Genomic DNA, 20,815 nt, shown 5'->3' with positions numbered 1-20,815 from the left:
AGGCCTCTAGGTACTTTTGCAATACAAATACTGAAAAATGAGCTGGAAGCCAGGAAGTGGGTCAAGTATTGAAATTGACAAAGAAAAGGAAATGATTATTCCTCCTTGCCTATCATCACTTATTTCATGTCTGGATTTGATTTGCAGGGGACGAACAACAGAATGGTATAACAGGGTTTTTGGCCATATATGTGCTGCAGAACTGCTAAGGATAAAAGATTCCTTCCAGTACCTCCACACAAAAGAAACTAAAATCTGAAGCACTTGGATCTTCTGAATAGGTGCTGAGAAATGAACTGCTTCTGTGCTGCCATTTTCAAAGCTTCAACCAAAGTCGGTACTTCTCAACTTTTCTGGACTTGAGGCATCCCTCCATAAATTTTGTGAATTGAGTGGCATCCAATTTCAAAAACTAGTTGGATATTACAGTGCTTAACAGGGCCTGGAAGAAAAGGGGGTTGTTCTGGCTTATTTACTTATCTCCTCGCTCTTCAAGACATCCTCCAGAGAGAGGATCTTGTGGCACCCCCAGGGTGCCCTGGCATCCTGGTTGAGAATCACTGACCTAAGCCTCTCCACATTTTCAAATCAATAAACCAAGATCTAACTGCTAATGGAACAACTGAAATGTAAAATAGTAACATTATAGAGCTTTTGCAGTTCAACAAAGTTGTTCTTGAGCTGCTTGCACAAAGATTAGGAAAATGTCACTGTGTGTGTGTGTGTGTGTGTATATATATATATATGTGTGTATGTATATAAAAGGTTAAATTCAATTTTTACCTCCAGGAAAGAGACAAAATATGCTACTTAGAATTATAGTTACTAAGTTATTAAACTAAGAACATTATATTTTTTCCATCTATGCATTAAGAGAGTGCTCTAGCATTCTAGAGTGTTGTTTCTTTTCATATATCAGCTACCCTATTCAATAAAAAACTTTGAAGATAATTTCAGCAACATGGTAACAAGCTGAAAATAAGCAACAGAACAGTGTGTTTTTAATGTTAATGTTATATTTGCTCTGTTTTATGGTAGATAAACATTTTAGTCTGAGCTGTTGATACTCCTGTGATACTGCCTTTTTGTATAACTCTTGCCCGGATGGTTTTTTTGAACGTTTGTGACTGACATTCCTGCACGAGAGAAGCCATCAATTTTCACTTAAGAGCATTTTCTACTTTCCTCATTCTATGTGAAGGAATGTGTTTGAGTCATTAAATAAAGAGCATAACCCAAGCTAATTACATAAGATGAACTTGCATGAATGGACAAGTCTCAATGCAAACTGAACAGTGGAAGCCATGTATGTGACCTGGGCCAAATTCTCAGTTCGCTCTCCTAAGGACATAAATAAATACCCATCTTATATTAAAAATACTTAATGTGCTGCTAAACTAGATGGGATCATTGACTTTCGTGATGATCTAGAACTTTTGGTCTCTGTAATAAAGTATGCTGCTCCTGTGTTTAAATGTCAGGAGTGAATGGTCACCTTTCTGTACTTTACTTTAGAAAAATAAACCAATTATGCCTTTATCTTGCAGTACCCTGAGAGGTCCAATTTTACTGGACTATAACTGCAGAGCATTGTTTGGTCAAAACAGTACTTTATGGAAGATGTGTTAGCATCCAAGTCTCTTTAATTCTAAGTGGGAAAATGCAGTGACTATGAATAGGCAGAGATGTGTTAAGTTAAGTTGAGGTAAAATTTACTGTGTTGGAGTTATTGGCACCCACAGAAATCTAGCTTTACCTTTTAAGTTTCGCTAGCTGGAAAACACTAACTGAAGCCCTAGGGTCCACCTGCTTTCATGAGATGGTTATGAAAGTAGAGACAGCTACTGGTAAAATTACAAATGCTAGTTATGCCTGACAAGTCTTCCTACTAAAAACTGGGTCTGAATATGGAACAAATTTGTTCACCACATACTGGGTCTAATTTTCTACAGTTCAGTGGTTTGAAACTCACCCCCTATTACACTGCACTCTATTCCAAATATTCCCAGTTTGAGGAGTACTAGGACTTATTTTGTTTGCATGCTGCCTTGCAAGTAACACAAGTTCTCTGCACCCCATTTTGTCAACTAGTGAGACACAAGAGCAAACAGAAGGGATATAAAACACGCATGGTAACTTACCTGTGTGCATACTCTCTAATGGCTGTATATAAAAGCTTGAGTAACTAAGCTGTCATGTGGTAAAGCTGTTTATACAGCACTGGTGCAAACAAGTGTCTTGAAAATAAATGTTTTAAGCTCTGCCGGGTCCATGGGCTATCTGTCTGAAAGCAAGAGAAGCAGTGCTTGTTTCTACAGCCTTCAGCCCAGAGCCTTTAATAAGAGTGTATTAAAAGAAAAGGGGAGAGAAGGAAACTGGAGCTAATTGGTGACAGAGATGTTTTTTTAGTAGGATGGTAAGTAACTGAGCCACAATTAAACTGATCACATCTGCTGAATGCAACTTCCTTGTTTCGTAGCAAGTGCGACCTGGGCAGTTTTCCTGTTGGTGTGCCTTTCCAAAGTAGTAAACTTAACTCATTTCCATTTCTCAAGACTGAATGTTTAAGTAGTTTGCAAAGATTTATATCTACAAACAAGTCTTGCATCTCTCCTGTGAATGCTTTTGGCTGGAATGTTAAGACTCTAATAGCTCAGACAAAGCACCTCCAATAAAAGTGCAGCATGAAAACAAGTTCCACTGTTTTTATATTTTTATCTGCTGGTGTGGGGGGGACAGCAACCTTTACCCTGAATATGTATTTACAATGCCACTACAAACAGTACAAGACAGGGGTCTTCACAAGACATGCCACATTGGAAAAGAGACTATTTGTGTGTATATTGTAGTATACAAACCAGAGGCCACACAACCTTAGCAATCTTGTTTTATTTTTAGATTGGGGTTGAATAGAACTGCCACAAGAGTTTTTCTGTAGCCATGTAAAAAAGAGAGAGGTTCAAGTGCTGAAACTTACATCTTCTGAACAGGTTTGATTCCAAGGATGTCAAACCCTTTTGCCATGACTGCAGCAGTGGCTTCACAGAGCAACATTCTCCACATGTTCACCTTTACTATCTTACCTGAAAAAGAAAGGGGAAAATGACCCACTCAGGTGTGTCTTTTTCAGACTGTATTGCTCTACCTGAAGTAATCTGTTACGCTAGAAAACTCAGTCAAAATCCCTGCTGGCTTCCCTTGAAGACGTCTGTATTTGTCCATGTACACGGGCACAAATACATCACACAGCTAGTCCTGACAATTTGCTGCAGCTCAGTATGTGCCTTAACCTCTTGCGAAGCGATTCCATTGGGCCATAGAGAGACTGCTCTTGTAGCCTGGTGGTGAAGACACTTCTGTGGTATGTGGGAAAACTCAGTTCAAATCCCTACTTCAGCTAAGGCAGAGGAAGGATCTGAAGGGAGATGCCCTCCCAGCTTAGGGGGAGGGTATTCTAGCCAGGGGGGATTGCTAGATTCCCTCCTACTTCATTTTTCTAGAAGTAGATGTTTGCAGCAGCAATCCTGGTTCTGGTTTTTGAAATAGGCCATACGACAAAGGGTGGCAGAGCTGCTCAAACCCAGCTCCAGCCTCATTATGAAGACACGTATGGGGCTCAGAGGACCTTTACCCAGAGAAAAGTAAAATGCTTTTTTGACACCTTTGACCTTGACCCTCCTCTCCCCTGCCCCCAAGCAACATCCCAAGCTTCTGCGTGCAGGCACTTACCAGTCTGCCTGTCTTTCTCCACACAGTAACAGTTATCGTAGAACTCTGTGAAGGTAGTGGCCAGCTCGTAGAGGTAGTCACAGAGAGTGTGTAATAAGAGGTCATCCAAGATCTTCTGCAGAATCTCAGGGAACCTCAGAATGCACTTGCCTAGCTTCCACTCCTTTTCATGGTCCAGTATTAGGTCTGCTTCTCTAGCTGCCTTCTGTAACATCTCTTCATCAATATTGGCCAGACGTGCTATAGCCCTGCAACAAAGAGATGGAGATGGAACTGGGACTAACTACCTGGATTAAGGACAACAAGAAGTCCTTTTTCAAATACATAGGGGGTAAAAAAGAAGGTAACATGGGGCCTCCGCAAGGCATGCTAGGAAAGCTGGTCGTTGCACCAGACAACAAAGCAAACCTATTTAACAATTTATTTGCCTCCATTTGTCTAAGCAGGGACCAGGTCACCCCCCCCCCACCTCACCGGGACCCCCATAGGCACTAGGGGAGGCACATCCAGGCCTAGGGTCAGTGAGGATCTAGTCAGGGAACTTCTGGATGTATTTAAATCAGCTGGTACTGACGATCTCCACCCCAGAGTGCTGAGGGAATTAGCTGAGGTCACTGCGGGACCCCTGGCACAGCTTTACGAGCACTCATGGTGCTCTGGTGTGGTGCCAGAGGACTGGAAGAGGGCCAGTGTGGTTCCCATCTCCAAAAAAAAGGGAGGAAGGAGAACCTGGGGAACTACAGGCCAGTTAGTCTTACCTCGATTCTGGGTGAGCTTTTTGAGAGAATTATTCTGGCGTATGTCCACGAGGGGCCAGCAGGGGAGATTGTGCTTAGGGGCAACCAACACGGGTTCATTAGAGGCAGGTCCTGTCAGACCAACCTGGTGGCCTTCTACAAGCAGGTCACCAAATCCTTAGATGTAGGGGTAGCAGTGGACATAGTCTTTCTGGACTTTAGGAAGGCCTTTGACACCATCTCTCATCCCATGCTCATTAAAAAACTAGGAGACTGTCGTCGACACCTACACAGTCAAATGGGTCACCAACTGTCTGGAGGGCTGCACCCAGAGAGTGGTGGTGGATGGGTCATTTTCAACCTGGAGGCATGTGGGTAGTGGGGTTCTTCAGGGCTCAGTCCTCAGGCCTGCACTGTTCAGTATCTTCATCGGCGACTTGGACGAGGGGGTAAAAAGCACCCTGTACAAATACTAACCCGTGGTGGAGTTAATTAGTTTCCTACGGCCTAAGTGGGTGGCATTTATTGCAGAGCTAATTATGCAACTCTACAGCAAACACCTCATGTAGATGCACCCAGTATGTGCCACTTAACAGACTTTCTTAGCAAGCCAGATAAAGCATCAGCACAGAAGTCAGGAACAATATGTAGACTTCACTCTAATCTGCATGCTGTCCTTTCAACACAGAAAACTCATGAAACAAAGTGGCACAGATCAAATGCAGACTCCAAAGGTGGAGCTGAGCCTCTCTCAGGAGTTAGTATTTTATCTAACAGAGCTTCAGCAGAACCTTCAGTGATTTATTACAAGCTAGATATGCTGATCAAAATACACCTGAGCTACCTGATGCGAGTGAAGGCATAGAGTAAGTAAGCAGCTGTATTGCCTCTGTCATCCAACATTTTATCAAAGGAGAAGATGTAATCATTCATCCTGTTGTGGGAGAGATCAGCATATTTAATGCAGCCAAAAGCCACAGATGTCTGGGCAGCCTTCAGCTCTTCTGCTGTTAGGACCTACAAAGAGAAAAAAAGCATTAAGCAGAGCTCTTTCTATTCCTGACCCAGCAGCTTGTGCATGATTGAAACCCAGGGAAAAAGGTAGACCTCAAGCAGGAAATATTCTAGTGGCAGCAGAGAAGTAAAATTATGGAGGCCAATAGGCAACTGCTGCATGCAGAGCTGCACCCTCTTCAGAGGATTAACTAGCTCTGATCAAGTTCAAAACACTAAGGATCATTCAGCTTAACATGCACAGCAAAACTTCCATTTCATTCAGACTAGAGTATGGCTTGCTAGAAGGTAGGTTAGTCATGTCTCAGGAACAGAAGCACAGTAGTGTCAATCCAACCTTTCCTGCAGTCAAAGTGATGCCATTGTCTATTGCCATTGGATGAAAAATGCCATGGAACCATAGAGTAGAAATATTCTGCTACTCTTCTGGATCAACCTTTCCAAGATCTAGGACCTGTCTGCCATCACCATCACAGAATGGCCTGAAAGTTTTGCCTCGTATTCAAGAGCTTGCATTTTCTTCAAAATGGCACTGCTTTGCATAGCTTGCTGTGTAACGTGTTGTTGAAGCACCTTCTAGGCTAGAAGAGCTAACTTCTGCAGTCTAGGAGTCTCATGGCAACTTGTTCTAACTCTAACAGAAGGCTCTTTGGAATAATGAATCATCTTACTGAATAACTCTAACCCACAGAAATTGAACCGCATAGCTAATTCTGGGGGAAGAAAGGTTTGAGCCATTTTAAACGCACTGTATGTGTGTTGTACAGCCTCCATAACCACCCCAGTGGAGCTCATCTCGTTAGGGAATTAAGTTCAGTATCAACAAACATCACTGCTCAGTAAGGCAGAGAAAGCTGCCTGGCCTCAACACTGCACATCAACAGTTTGTGTTCTACCACCACCTGCTGGATCTTTGGGCAATCAGCTGTCTTCAACTGGAGAAGGAGTTTATGTTCCCCAAGTGCATTCATAGAAATCACAGAGTAGGGCTGTAAGACAAGGACCCATCATAATCAAGTGGTCTGGCCTGTCCCCAGGGCGCCATCATTCTGACACTGCAGTTGTACAACAACAAAGATGGCTGCTTCTTTTAGCATGCCTGTGTCTGCCTGAGACACCTCCTCAGCTACCTGCCACTTACCTCTGCTTAGAGAATTTCTGTCCAAACAACAGTCCTAAGTTCTGGAGCTGCTTCCCCCTCTCTACATCCTTTGTTGGCTTTCCTCTGTTCTCCACTTACCCCATCTCCTCTCCCTCTCACTCTTTGTCCTTATGAAAAACTCTCCCACTGCAAAAGGCTGCCAGACACTGGTAGGCCTGCTTCTGCAGAACAGTTCTAGAGACAAAAATTTTTCATCTTCTGATCCACTGCCCTGGAGCCAGCAATAAAATGTCCAAATCACTGCAAATTCAAAAAACTCAATCACCAGCCAGTGCTGCAGTTGGGTTGACAGAGGCCTGCAGTCTCAAAGAAACCCTTCGTAACTCAGAACTGTAGATCAAACTCCTTTGGTAATTGGCTTCAGTGCCTGCTACAAGATTTTGGAGCTGCAGGAGCACAGTAGCTCAAGAACAATTTATGGGCAGTAAAATAAATTGAAATATGCACTGCTAAGCACACTAACCACCTGCTGCTGCTCCACACACGCTCATCCGAGACACAGGACATTATCATGAGGATAGCTCAAGAGTCACTGCTCTCAAGATCTTGGTTTCTGGCCACCAAGGAAATGGCATAGGCATGCCCTAAAATGCATGCACACGTCAAATGCTACACCACAGAACCTGCTTACAAGACAGAAAAATAACCTATCATAGTTACCTTGTCTCGCTCCTTGTCCTTCAGTTTGTCCATCGATCGTTTCAGTCCCTCGTCCAGCAGATCAATGAGTCGCACTGTGTCCCCCGAACGAGTCTTAAACTTCTTCCTGAAAGCATGTGGACAAAAGGCACTGCTTAGCTGGACAGAAACCCCAACATCTTCTAACCAAGGTCACATACCAGCCTCTCTGAACTGAGCTGTTCAGCAGCACTTCACAGGCATCTCAGCTACCACATTTCTTAATAATTTAAAAAGGATTCAGCTATAAATTCCAACAGTCCTATCCCCAAGTTAAGCCTGTCACAACAGACAGGCATCTCTACACAGACACTATAATAAAACTACTTGGGCAGAAAGCTTTTTGATTGGCCTCTGGAAGTCATTCATGTAATAATAATCAGCTATTCCTTGATATGAGGGTGATGTCTGCTCGGGGTGGGGGGGATTACTGGTGAGTTTTAAAGTGGCTGAGGAGTCAATCCGTGCTCTGCAAGTTTTTCTAGAAATATAAAAAGCAGTGCCTTTATTAGGGGGCGGGGTGGGCACAACTGTTGGCTGGGATGTTGTGTGCTTTCCTTCCTCCTCGGTCGTTTCTTTGTTTTCTGAGCAAGACGGTTCTCTTTGAAGTGGACTGTAACTTGATGTATGGTGCAGCGCCACTGAGACCTATTACTAGCCAGCACTTCCCAATTTGTAGGGCTGATGCCACCCTTCTTAAGGTACGTTTTCAGGGTGTTTTTGTAGCACTTTCTCTGTCCTCCAGGGGTCCTCTTACCATGACTAAGTTGACAAAAGGAGACTTACTTCGGGAGATGAGCATCAGCCATCTGAACACAGTGGCCAGGCCAGCGGAATTGATGTTTTGTGACCTTTGCCTCAGTTCTGGTTATGTTAGCTGCAGAGATGATGCTGGCATCGGTGCAGTGGTCTTTCCATCTAATGCAAAGGATCTTCCTTAAGGCATCATTGATGGAACCATTCCAGGTGCTTAGGATTGCTTTGATATGTCACCCATTCTCACACAGAGAAGTGTGGGGATAACCACTACATTATAGACCAGGACCTTAGTTTCCAACTGCAGATCTCGGTCAGCAGAGACATGACAAAGCAGCTTCTGAAAGGATACGCTGGCACAGTGAATCCTATGTTCGGTTTCTGCACCAAGACTGACCGACTGGGAGAGGTGACTGCCAAGGTATGGAAAATGGTCAGTGTTTTCCAGGGGTTCTCCACCAACAGTAATTTATGGGGGAGGGGAGCAGCTTGATGGTAATTTATGGGGCAGGCTGATGGAGCCCCTTGATCTTCCCAATGTTAAGGGAGAGTCCCAGGCTGTGACAGGCACTTGAGAAAAGGTCAAGAGTAGGCTGCAGATCAGTCTCAGTGTGCACGAGGATAACACAGTTGTCAGTGTACTGAAGGTTGGTGATGCCAGTCCTGGTAACTTTTGTTTTGCTATCAAGGTACCGCAGGTTGAAAAAGCTGACCATCCATTCAATACTAAACCCCAATTCTGGGAGGAAGGTGGTTGCAGATGAGAATCAAAATCACGGCAAGATAGATGGAAAAAAAGGTTGGGGCAATGACACCAGTACAGGTGGTAAATGGGTCGTCTTCCTCTGATCCATTGCAAAGGACTGCGGCGGTCAACACATCACGGAGTAGTCTGAGGACACTGATGAACTTCCATGAACAACCAAACCTAGCCAGCACCTTCCATAAGGCTTCACTATTGATGGAGTTGAAGGTCTTGGTTAGGTCAAAGAATGCCATGAACAGCTCCCGGTGTTACTCTTTACACTTCTCCTGCATCTGCCATACAACAAAAATTATGTTGCTGGTACCCCAGATGACCTAAAGCCACACTGAGATTCTGAAAGGACATCTTTGGCAAGGGGGAAGAGGCAATTCAGAAGGATGTAAGAAAGAATCTTCCCAGCAACGGATAGGAGAGCAATGCCTTGGTAGTTCCCACACACTGACTTGTCCCTTTTCTTGAAGATGGTCAGTGTTGGCATTCCTTAAGTCAGGTGGTTGTGATCCCCTGCTTGTGCACCCCTGCCCAGAGCGTGCAGACTACAGATCGCAGTTCTGCCCTGGCACCAGAACCAGCTGCCCCCATCCCAAACCCCCTTCCCTTAGTCAGTTGTTTATGGTGTTGTGGTGCAAGCTGCATGCCCAGGATTGATCTGACTAAATGTTGGCCCGTCCAGCAATCATCTGTACCTCTCAGGACTCAAGTGATATGGACATCAGTATGGTCATGGACTCTGACAATAATATAGTCAAGAAGGTGCCAGTCATTGAAGCGTGGATATTTCCAAGTGGTCTTACATTTGTCACTGTCTGAAGAGCATATTCGTGATGAGCAAGTCATGCTCTGCACATCTGCTGAGGAGGAAGATACCACTGGATTTGACTTTCCCCACTCCCTCTTTCCCAATGATGCCACTCCAGAGTTCAGCGTGTCGTTTAACTCTTGTGTTGAAGTCACTATTAGAACGAGCTCTCTTCCTTGGCAGTGGCAGTCAGGACTGTCAAGAGCATGGTAGAAATGTTCCTTGTTCACTTCTTCATCATCAAGTGCGGGGGCATACACACTGATGACCATAGCATACTGGTTGTTACTGAGCTTGAGGTGGAGAGTCATAAGGCCTTTGCTAATGCCCACATGCAGTTCTGATAGCTGGTTGACAATCTTGTTCTTGATGGCAAACCAAACCTGAGAATGCACCTCTTTTCAGGTGTCTTTCCTTTCCAAAAAAAAGATGAAGGCCAACTGAAAGGAGGAAGAAGTGGCTACATCTGCCCAGCAGGCCTCACTTAGGGAAGCAATATCAATGTCATATCTTGCAAGATCTCTAGATACCACAGTGGTTCTCCTTTCAGGATGCTCACTGTTTGGGGGGGTCCATGAAAGTGCAGACATTCCACGGGGCGAACTTCAGTACTTCGTTTTGTTGGTTTTGGCCGCAAGTAGAGTGATCCTACTGAATGGAGCAATCCAGCCAGGGGGGTTGAGACGGCCTATGTTTAAGGCACCTTTTCCTGCACCTTCCCCATTTAGGGTGAGCAGAGGGGATCACAAAAAGGACTGCTTAGTCACAGCTGCAGCTGCCAGATTGTACTTCTGTCTTGATAAGTGCAAAACAACCATCACAGAACCGCTACCTATGTCAGATTTGTGACTAGGGTCTCCCAGACATCACTGTTCCTGTCCAAGACAACTAGAGATCTCCACCCCACAGCAGCCCTCACCTGCCTTCTCCACTGCAGAGAACCAGGAAGTACTCAATAGGGCTGTGCAACATTTCGCCAGGTGTTTCATTTCAAAGCTGTTATGACACGTTTCAAGCTCAAACCAGCAAAACTGAAATGAAACAAAAAGCTTCAAAACAGCTTTGGAATGAAACAAGGGCACTCGAAACGTTTTGAGTTTTGAAGCCAGGCTTACTTGGCTTCAGTACCGATCATAGGCAGTAGTGGCAGCTTCCTCTCATCCGGCGTGTAGATCTGGAGGCCTACAACCCCAGGAGAGCTGTGGGGCTGTGCTGGACTCCTCCCGGGGGCATGAGCCCCCAGATCTGCGTGCCAGATGAGAGGAGTCCCTGGTGGCAGCAGCAGCCTTCTCTCATCTGGGGCGCAGATCCGGGGGCTCACGCTCCTGGGAGGAGTCCGGCGCAGTCCTCTCAGGGTGTGGGCCCCAGATCTGTGCACTGGATGAGAGGAGGCTGGCGCTGCCAGCAAGCATCAGGACTTTTGCTTTGAACAGTTTGAGGTGCAGTTTCCCAAAAGACTCTACCTCTATCTCCTTGAAACTTGGCAGGCTTTATGTCCTTAGAAGGGGCTACCACCCCTGCAATTTTCATCCAAATCAGGCAAGTTATAGGCTTTTTCATGACTCCCCATTATAGCCTATTGGCAAAACTCATCGAAACAGCAAAACAGTTTTGACTAAACAAAATGGGACAGTGCTTCGAAACAAAACAAAACAATGAAATGAAACACTGTCCCTTCGAAATGGACATCAAAACAAAATGATGGTGTTTCGCACAGCCCTAGTACTCAAGCACACATGTTCTGCCACTGGGGTCTTAAAGAGTTTAGACTACGCTTAGTCTGGGACCTCACTTCAGATCTGTTCGCCATAGGAGACCCTACCAGGAGTACAAAACTCCACACGACATAGCTGTGAGGGTCATTAGAACACACAAGCCTCTCCACCATGACAAGGTTACAGTCCAGTCATGTACAGTCAGCAGAGTAGTGACAACAGTCAGCCAAACAGCTCCAAAACATCCTTCACATTAACTGGGGAACAGCAGCAGAACACTTGTGGCTACACCCTGCTCTTGGATCTGACTGCAGTATCACAGCAAAGCAGTACAAGATCCAGAGAGAGCAATGAGCAACACACCTTGAGACATAGGGCAATAACACCCATTTAAAGCCATCCATGCAGTCAGGAGGGGAAGAAGAAGAAGAAAAACAGAGATGGAACCTTCATCAACCAAGGAGCCCAGAAAGGTAAGTCAGAGAGGGTACATAGCCTGCAGGGGAATCCAAGCCACCCATTTCAACAGTTGAGCACTTCTCTGTGATGTGGTTTTCACAACAGAGTCATAATCATTACGGCTAAGCGAAGCTTCGGTAGCCAATTCGATTTGGAGGAGATTCGACTGGATTCAGGGACTGAATCTGAATTTAGATCGGGAGACCAATCAAAAGCTCCAAATCAATTCAAAGCATCTGAATCAATTCAGAAAAGCTTTGGAGAAAGATTTGGCTGCTTAGGAGATTTGGCCATAGACTAAACCAGCAGGTGACGGCTGCGTCCAGCTGGTACGTCTGTTGAGATGGGGGGAGGAGGGAGGGAAGGATTGGGGCTGGGGCTGGGACAAGCTGCCCAGCTGGGGCAGGGGTGAGGTGCGTTACTCAGGGAGGGGACCGGGGCAAGCATGGGATCCGGGCGCAGCAGCACTGGGAGCTGGGGCTATGCCTGGAGTGAGCTGCACCTGCACCATGCCCCCCCTACGTTGGCTGGGCAAGCAGCAGCAGCACATAGCCACCACGGCTCCCCTCTTTGGGGCAGAAGCAGGTACAGTCAGAGGAGCTGTGGGAGAAGCCCCCATGGCCGTCCTGCCTGACTTAAAAAAAAAGCCTCACACTCACCGGCTCTGGCATGGTGCAGTGCAGTTTGGCAGGGCGCCATGTGCTGCCTGGCAGCTGAGGCAGCTGCAGCAGTCAGCAGCAGCAGTCAGCAGCACCATGGGGCAGCTGCTGCACAGCGGTCAGGCAGGGGGGCGACCCCCACTGCCCCGTGAGGCTCTGCCATGAGCCCTCAGAGGCCCTGATCCCTGCTGCTGCAGCCAGTGATTGTCAGTCTTTTTTTTTTGTTTTAAAGTGCAGGGAGAGAGGCTGGGGGTGGGTGGGGCTGGGCATGGCAGCCATTGGGCCTTCTCCCAGAGCTCCCCCCGTCCCAGGGACAGGCAGGCACAGCTGAAGGAGCTGTGGGGGAACCTGCAGCTGCCTGGCTGCGCCTGCCTCTCCCCAGCCAATCCGAATCTCTGACTCTGAACTGAACAATTCCCTGTTTGCACAGGCCTAATAATCACGCAATATGTAATTGTGAAATAGAGGAATGAAATTTCAGGTCACACTGAGATTAATTAGTGACTCTTGGGAAGGATCACATACATATATTTGAGAATTATAGCAGGAAGGTACAATGGGATGGCAAAAGGGCCAAACTACATAGCACCTTCACAGTGGGAAACGTGCTGAACAATTCTGGCCTCACAGTTAACATATCATAAACAAAGGACACAGAAATTTGCTTTCGAATGTACTACGTTCTCCACAATAGATTATTTTATCTAAAACCACAACCAAGCCAGAACAAATGATCTATGGTTTTACATAAAACATTTATCTTTACTCATTTTGCAGTTACTTTATCATTGAAAATGATATTTTAAAAACAACTCTTGCAAACATGAATTGCACTAAAAATCTTATGGCATCATTTTCATAGGAAAGAGGGCAGAGTTGGTTGGCTCAATAAGCAGGGAGGATGGCTTTTTTCAGAAACACCAACCTATTCCAATTCCAGACAGATCATGCGCTTTCATAGAATGGACAACAAAAGATATGGAAGTGTATTATATCAGGAGTAACAAATGAATTATTTTAGATGTCAACACGTAAAGCCAAATTTGCTTCTTGCAAATCCTAGTCCAATACTGGAATTTCTTTAACAGGATCTCTCTCTATTTCTCCAGTGGAATCAGATACTGAGAACTACAATAAAGCCTGACTTATTTCTGTGCCATGCAATGCTGAAATAGTCTGTAATAGGCAATCAAAGCATCCATTAAACATAACAAGAAAGGGTCACTTCAGATACTTACTTGTCTTCTCCCAGCACCACTCCAAAGGCAGCATGGACTACTCTGGTCACTTTAGGATCATACCAGCCAATCATCTGAGCTGCTGCAAACACTGTTTGTAAGTGCACTGACTGCAAAACAAATTACAATGAGTGACCACCTGCATTTTCCATGCATCATTTTGCTATCAAGTGTATAGTGCAGGTTTTGCTTTTGTGCCCAGCATGAAGTTAGAAAGGAAAAACAAGATTTCTTAAACCACTTATTTCTACTGTTAGACTCATTTACAGAACTCTCATAATGGTAAGCAGCAGTCATCTGTAGTAGTCACCTGCTTTTGCCAGCTTTTCTGATTTTCAGGATATGTCAATACTTCCCTGCCCAGTTTTTTGCACAGGACACTTAGACACAACTCTGATGAAACTGCCAAGAAGCTAAAAGGGAGGGAGGAAGGAAGGAAATCTGTGATATGCACAACAGAGCATCGGGATCTGGGATGAAACTACCTAATCATTTCACACAATAAAACCAAACAGATGGTTACAGTTTTTAGTCACTACCCCCTCAGGCTGGAGTTGCAGTGCTCACCTAATCAGATTTCTGATCCCCAAAGCTACTGAATGATAGAAGAGCTAACAGCAAAAGTCTGCAACCTTACCTGGCCGCTGTCCACCACATAAACAACAATATCAGCTTTTTCCTCAAACAGCCTTTGCTTAAGTGCAGCTAAGTCAGATGTGTCATATGTGAAACCTCCATCAGATTTCATGATTGTTAAGGGAACAGAACATCCTGGGACAAACACAATCTTTCGTCCATCATCCACTTGCACAAATCCTAGAGAGAGACACCATCATTTACCAGCAAACACTGAGAAAAGCAGATGTGCAGAAATATGCAAACTATTGGATGCTGTAAAATCAATGGTTCTCAACCATTTGAGACTCAAGGCACCCGTGAGAAAATGTCAGTTCTTTGTTTTTACTCAATTTTGACCACAGAAAAGCAATAGAGCATTTTTTTTGTTTCAAAGAACTCAGAGAGACCAATTCAAAAAGTGGTTTTAACACTACAGATTCCAATTTGAAATCTCTGGTTGTGACACTGGTTAAGAATCACTGCTGTAAAAGGAAGAGTTACTGTATTCTAAAGCTATATTCTGTATTCTAAAGCTGTATTCTAAATGAGAGGCTCTGATTGATTCATTATATCAATTGCTAAAAAGAAAAGAATCAATCAATTGGTATTCTCTCACAAAACATGGGTTTATAAAGACCTGGTTTGGCTAGGGAACAAGCACTCTAATATTAGGAGGTACCAGCGCTGCAATGAAAAGAGCATTTGCAGGGTCAGTGAAGAAGAGGCAACATGTGGAACCCAACAGAGCAACAATGGCCTTTTTCCTTGGATCTCTCAAATACATTTAAAAAACCCATACATCAGGACACTGACTGCAATTTGTCCCCCTGCTTTACCTGTGGAAAATAAGGTGCTTTTGGTGTCTTTGGGAAATAAGCATTGTAAGTGTGAGATAGGGCGGATTGTGTAGTTTTAGCAACAGGTTAGACAAGGACTTGTATAGGATGGTCTGGATAGGGAAGATCCTGCCTCAAGGAGAAGGTTGGACTAGGTGACCTCTGAATGTCCCTTGCAGCTCTACTTTTCTATTATTCTATGCAGGTGTTCTAAGTGAGACCAGAAGTGTGGCTACCTAGTGCCCACGGAAGGCCAAAAACTGACGACTGATAAGTCTAGTGAGAAATCTGCCTTCCAGGTACAGGGGATTAGTCTGTCTAGGAAGAAGATAATCTCCTGTACCTGGAAGGCTATCTGAAGTCCATTTTTTTTCCATGCTGACTACTGTCAGTGAGAGCTGGGAGCATACATTCTCACCATGATGTGTTGTCTCTCACAGGCTCACCACAACATGTCAGCCCTCTGCAGCTTTACTATGATAAAACTGTTTTAGGACCTATCTGGGAAGATGGGCCATATCTCTGTCATGATGGTTAAGATATTTGACTATCTTAATCCTGTGGAAACCTAATTCTTGGCAGTGCTACATTCTAACTCTTAGCAATGCACTAGATGTAGGTTCGCTGCCTTTCTGCACCAGCACCAGCCATTCAGACTGGTCACAATGACAAATACAAGGGTTTAATTTATATTATGTATCCCTCAGAAGAACAATCTTTTCTATATACAATAAAGAAGAGGAAGAGAAGCAGGACAAAACAGAGTGCCCAGTTTCAGGAACTTCTGTCTTACACATGTCTCTAAACAAATTAGACATTCACTCCTTCGCTTAAACAGAAAAAGAAGTGATCTCACTTTTGAACATTACCTCTTTCTTCAAATTCTTGCACAATGTCTTTCATCATATCTTGATAGTAGGATTCCCCTCTTTCTATTAGTGTAATGTCCAAGGAGTCGTAGATTTTTTGGAACTCTGAATTAGAAAAACAGACAGAACATTAATAAGATTAAACACTAAAGACTCTGGTCATTTAAAGCTACAAGCAAAGAGACCTCTTAACATGATTAAAAGAAAAGGCAGAAAGCCCTATGGCTCAGCCATTGGACCAGGGCTCCAGAGCTCAATTTTCAATGCACAGAGAACCTATGATGTTGGGTAAGTCCTTCCTTCTCTGTGCCTCATTTCCAATCTGTGAAACAGACTTACTGTATCTCCTTATACAATCATAGAAAGATACAGTTGGAAGGAATTCAGGAGGGCATCTAGTCCAACCCCCTGCTTAAAGCAGGATCAGGCTCATCTAAACCATCCTGTACAGCACTGTGGTGAGGACGAATTCACTGATGAACAAGGATGAATTCACTGATGAACACGGAGTGACTCAGACACTATGATAATGAGGGATGCATGTTAATTTTCTGAGCCCATATTACGTTGAGGTCAGAGAGGTGAAGCCACACGTAAGCAATGCTGAAACTGGCAGAAGTTAAAGTTTTTCTGATTGTGCTGCACTCTAAAACCCAGAGCAAATGCAGGAACACATCAGGATTTCTTTTTAGGAATTTCTTGGAAGTGACTAAGTAAATCTTAAACAAACATCACCCCAAACACCTAGAAGTTACCCTACCTCTGCATTAACGAGAGCAGTGTTGTTTTAGATAAAAACCTTTTCAGACAGCTCCAACTGATCCAAAAACTCCCGAGGGTGAAATTCATACCATTGTTTTGGGAGAATCTGTGTACTCATGTGAAGGATAACTTTGTGACTACAAAGTTACAACAGGCTAAGAGTTCTACAGAATAAACCCTCCTCTGTCCAATGGCTTTTTCTATTCCAATCAATTTAACAGATTACCAAAAAATTACAACTCAGGCAAATCTGCAAAAAATATCCACTTAAAACAAACACCAGTTTAAAAGAAACAGACACCAATTTTGAAGGTCACCTTTCCGAGATACATCACAGATGAGTTTCCAGGCTTTAATGAAGTCTGGGTTTTTGCTCTGTAGTAGCACAACACACTGGTAGGCACGTTTTTTAAATTCCTCCTCCGTGTCAAATCTCCTTTTAGATTCCTAAGTTAAAAATAATACATGAGAAAGACTTTTTCTCCACTATTTTTGATACTACCTTAAGGCTAACTTGCATGTTCTAGAAACAAGCAGGATGGCTGAATAGACAAATCAACCAAACTCAAAAGTTTCAATAGCACATAGTCTTCCAAACCAAATGCAATACTTCATGAAATATCAAGGCATAATAAGCAATTCTTTTCTACCTTAATAAACTGAATTAAATAAACCCTTTTTGTTTCAACAACGTTCCATTGGTAGTTTACGAAGGACTCAAATTGTTTGATTTAAAAATAAAAGGGGAAAAAAATGGATATAAGAGCTAAAATTACCTTGTAAAAAGCTTGAAGGTCCCCAATCGGTGGTGAAACAGTCAGGTAATCTGGAAATTTATCTTGGAGGTGAGCAATGAGCATTCCAAACTGGGTGCCCCAGTCTCCTAAATGGTTTAACCTGGACAACAATTACACAGCATTAAATTTATGAGAAGAAATACATATTATGCTAGAAAACAAAGGTAAAACAGGTGAAATGAAGATTTGTTAGTCAAGCAGAGACAAGATTGCTGACAGTGGATTGCACCAAATTGTACTTAGGCTATTACTGCATCTAGGGTATTATGTACGGAAGTATTTTTTAAATTATGTCCAGGCTACCCGAGCCCATGGACAGATATTCTTTTATCAACCTACATTATAAGCTTGGCAGCTCTTACCTCAGAACGTCATATCCCACAAACTCAAACAGGCGACACATGCTGTCTCCAATAATGGTTGACCGCAGGTGACCAACATGCATCTCTTTGGCAATGTTAGGGGAGGAGAAGTCAACCACCACCTTGGAGAGGGGAAAAGGATGAATAGAAAGAAATATTACTAAATGCCATGCCATACAGTATACTGCTGTAACTGCAACCTTTTCAAAGTTACATGCATGTAAGTACTTCTTATGTCTGATGACTCAATGCAATGACAATGTCTGCCCATGATTTGGGCCCCAGGGCAAACATGTAATTAAAGGCATAGTGAGATCTGATGTATGATCTCTACAATTGCACTTCCTGCCATGCCACATATGCCTGGCAGGAGGTGTGACTGTGGGACAGAGCATCAGATCCCATGGTGTCGTATTGTTGGAGCAGGGGAAGTCCAGGATCAGAATCCCCCTGCACCAACAAGTAGCAAGCTCCCACGGGTGGGAACCCATCAGCTGACAGGTCCTAGCCTTGTAGGCACGTGGTTGATCAGAGGTGCCATCCGCAAGTGTGTAGGGGAGCCCTTGACTCCAGCTATGCCCCAAAGCTGGGAGCCCCAATTTGTTGTTGTTTCCAGCAAGGAAGGTGGGGAACGAATCAAGGCGGCTAGAAGCAACAGCTAATTGCAGCTCTCAGCTTTGGGGGCCCATTGGAACCCTTCACCTGAGGGCAGGAGTGGCAATCAGCTGACTGGCACTTTCTGCCTCAGGAGCACATAGGAGTCAAGGGCTCCCATGAACTCTGGATGTTGGGAGCCCCAGTATGCATGGCCACATGTTCAATTAATGGATAGGAACCAGCCATAAAGTTATTACACATATTTTGTGTGATAATTTTGTAGTGTATTCCTTGTTTTACCATGCAATTAATTTCATTAATGTGTGGGTGGGTAACTACTTAAGACATAGTTAACTGGTTAATCACATCTCATGTGTAGTGTGTACCTGGAGCCTTATAAAGAGCAGGCCACATGGGTAAGCTCAAACCCTGTGCTCATAACAGCATTCACTGTGCAATTGTGTACCCATCTGAAAACCAGACTCTAGAACTCCTCGAGGCTCATCTCATTCTGTCATAAAAAAGTTAAAACTCTTTCGATGCTCACACACCTATAAACAAGCCTTTAAGTAATCAAAAACATGTTCACCCCTGCTGCTTTTAAGAAACAGATCCAATGGGAAAATGCATATAAACCAAATAAAATCACAACTGTAATTATTTTTCAGCATCTGTTGTTGGCTTAATGGCAACGTTGACAGTTGAGTGGATGTTTACTAGCCTACCCTTTTTCTTTTTTCAATGGCTGGTGGTTGAACTCCATTCACCAGTAGATTGCTCAGCTGTTTGGAGACAAAATCCTCTCTCAAATGGACATTAATAAAACCTTTGGAGGAAAAAACAGAGTCATCACTGGTGCTACAAAAGTGCCCTGGGAAAGACATTTCACTTCGAGCAATAACAAATGTTCCCATGAATGAGAAGAAGACTATAATGAAAATTAACTTAAAAAAAAACAAACAGAAAATTTCTGTAACAGGAGGAGAAGTGATCACCCAAAAGATGATTCACTCATTTTCTGCTCATCATACTAATATAAGGTTGGTTTTGATGGTGTTAGAGGAGCTGTGGATTACAAGTAATTAGAGGTGCACTGATATATCAGTTCATAACAGATTGGCACTGATTAAAGGAAAATTAACATTATCAGCAATTGGCTTTTTTTGGTTGGTGTACCCAATAATGTTACCAATAAATGCTATATTCATACATGCAGCTGCAGCACGCCCATAGCCAGGAATGCAGCACGACAACTTGAATAACAGTGCCCTGCTCGTAAGTCTGTTGGCAGGAAGGAGCATGGGGGAGAGAAGGGGCAGATCAAGGCCCCCAAGGTGAGGGCGGGAGTAGGGCAGGGGCTGGGGCAGGCGCTGCCAAACGAAGGCAGTGAACATGACCCCGCCAGAAGCAGGGTGGAGCCATAAGCAGCTCATCTGAAGGGTGCGAAGGAAGGGGAGGAGGTGGTTCTCTGCCACTGCATACCCACCAGGGGAGGCATGGGGGCATGTTTGGCCCCCCCCGCCCCAGATTTGAGCACAGGTCGAGGGCAGACTGCCTGCAGCAGGCTCGGGGCCAGAGGCTGTGCTGCCCTCTTCCTGGAGGGGAGGATGGGGCAGCAGCAATGCTGGAAGGTCTATGGGGTGGGCTACAGTCACCCCAAAATTCCTTGTAGTCACCCTTCCCAGCACTGCTGCTACCTGCCCCGAGCACAGCCCCGGCCCAGCACAGCCCCGGCCCAGGCCCTCAGCGAGGAAGAGGCCAGTGTAGCCCTTGGTCCCGAGCCTGCTGCAGGCAGGCCACCTTCACCCCATGCACCGATCTGGAGGGCACATGCCCCTCATGGGGTACGTGCAGCAGCAGGCAGCCGCCCCCCAGATGAACCGCTCATGGCTCTGCCCCTCTCCCAGTGGGTTCACATTCACTGCCCTGGGTAGGCAGTGGCTGTCTCTGCCCCACTGTGGGGCCTCAATTTGGCCCCCCACACTTTTCCTGCCCCTATACCCCTTCCCCCTCACAGACTTTTTGGCAGGGAGCTGCTTTCCACGCTACAGGGTTGCATATCAGCTACCAGTATCAGCCAATATGACTGGTTAATAATCAGTATTGGTCAAGCAAATCTTTATCAGTGTACCCCCTACAAGTAATTGGTGCAATCTGCAATGTCCACATGTCATCCTTGAGTCCCAGAGAAAGAGATTAAGCGACCTGCTCAAAGTCATAGGGGATGTCAGAAGTAGTGAAGGTCAGGGATCTATCCTGATA

The 20,815-nt window shown here is 44.6% G+C and overlaps 2 protein-coding genes across 5 annotated transcripts in view; one reads left to right on the top strand and one right to left on the bottom strand.

Moving 5' to 3' along the window:
• Positions 1-2,737, top strand: part of LOC149856370 (rho GTPase-activating protein 7-like) — a 236,757-nt gene extending 234,020 nt beyond the window's left edge. For all 3 annotated transcript variants that reach the window (XM_090065304.1, XM_090065302.1, XM_090065303.1), the window contains exon 14: positions 148-2,737. In XM_090065304.1, the coding sequence (XP_089921430.1) occupies positions 148-259 (112 nt within the window). In that variant the 3' untranslated portion in view covers positions 260-2,737. The remainder of the gene's footprint in view (positions 1-147) is intronic.
• Positions 2,738-2,871: 134 nt separating this feature from the next.
• The window catches only part of RARS1 (arginyl-tRNA synthetase 1), a 38,772-nt gene continuing 20,828 nt past the window's right edge, over positions 2,872-20,815 (bottom strand). For both annotated transcript variants that reach the window (XM_090065305.1, XM_090065306.1), the window contains 11 exons: positions 19,279-19,379; positions 17,957-18,078; positions 17,574-17,694; positions 17,115-17,244; positions 16,036-16,140; positions 14,350-14,528; positions 13,713-13,822; positions 7,303-7,408; positions 5,311-5,483; positions 3,730-3,977; positions 2,872-3,083 (listed from right to left, as the gene is read on the bottom strand). In XM_090065305.1, coding sequence (XP_089921431.1) covers positions 2,974-3,083; positions 3,730-3,977; positions 5,311-5,483; positions 7,303-7,408; positions 13,713-13,822; positions 14,350-14,528; positions 16,036-16,140; positions 17,115-17,244; positions 17,574-17,694; positions 17,957-18,078; positions 19,279-19,379 — 1,505 coding nt within the window. In that variant the 3' untranslated portion in view covers positions 2,872-2,973. The remainder of the gene's footprint in view (positions 3,084-3,729; positions 3,978-5,310; positions 5,484-7,302; positions 7,409-13,712; positions 13,823-14,349; positions 14,529-16,035; positions 16,141-17,114; positions 17,245-17,573; positions 17,695-17,956; positions 18,079-19,278; positions 19,380-20,815) is intronic.

The sequence above is a fragment of the Crocodylus siamensis genome, chromosome 10, assembly GCF_052110815.1.
Source record: "Crocodylus siamensis isolate JL-2025a chromosome 10, ASM5211081v1, whole genome shotgun sequence".
NCBI lineage: Eukaryota > Metazoa > Chordata > Crocodylia > Crocodylidae > Crocodylus > Crocodylus siamensis.
Note: the sequence above shows the minus strand (reverse complement) of the source record. Positions and strands in the feature narration are given on the sequence as shown.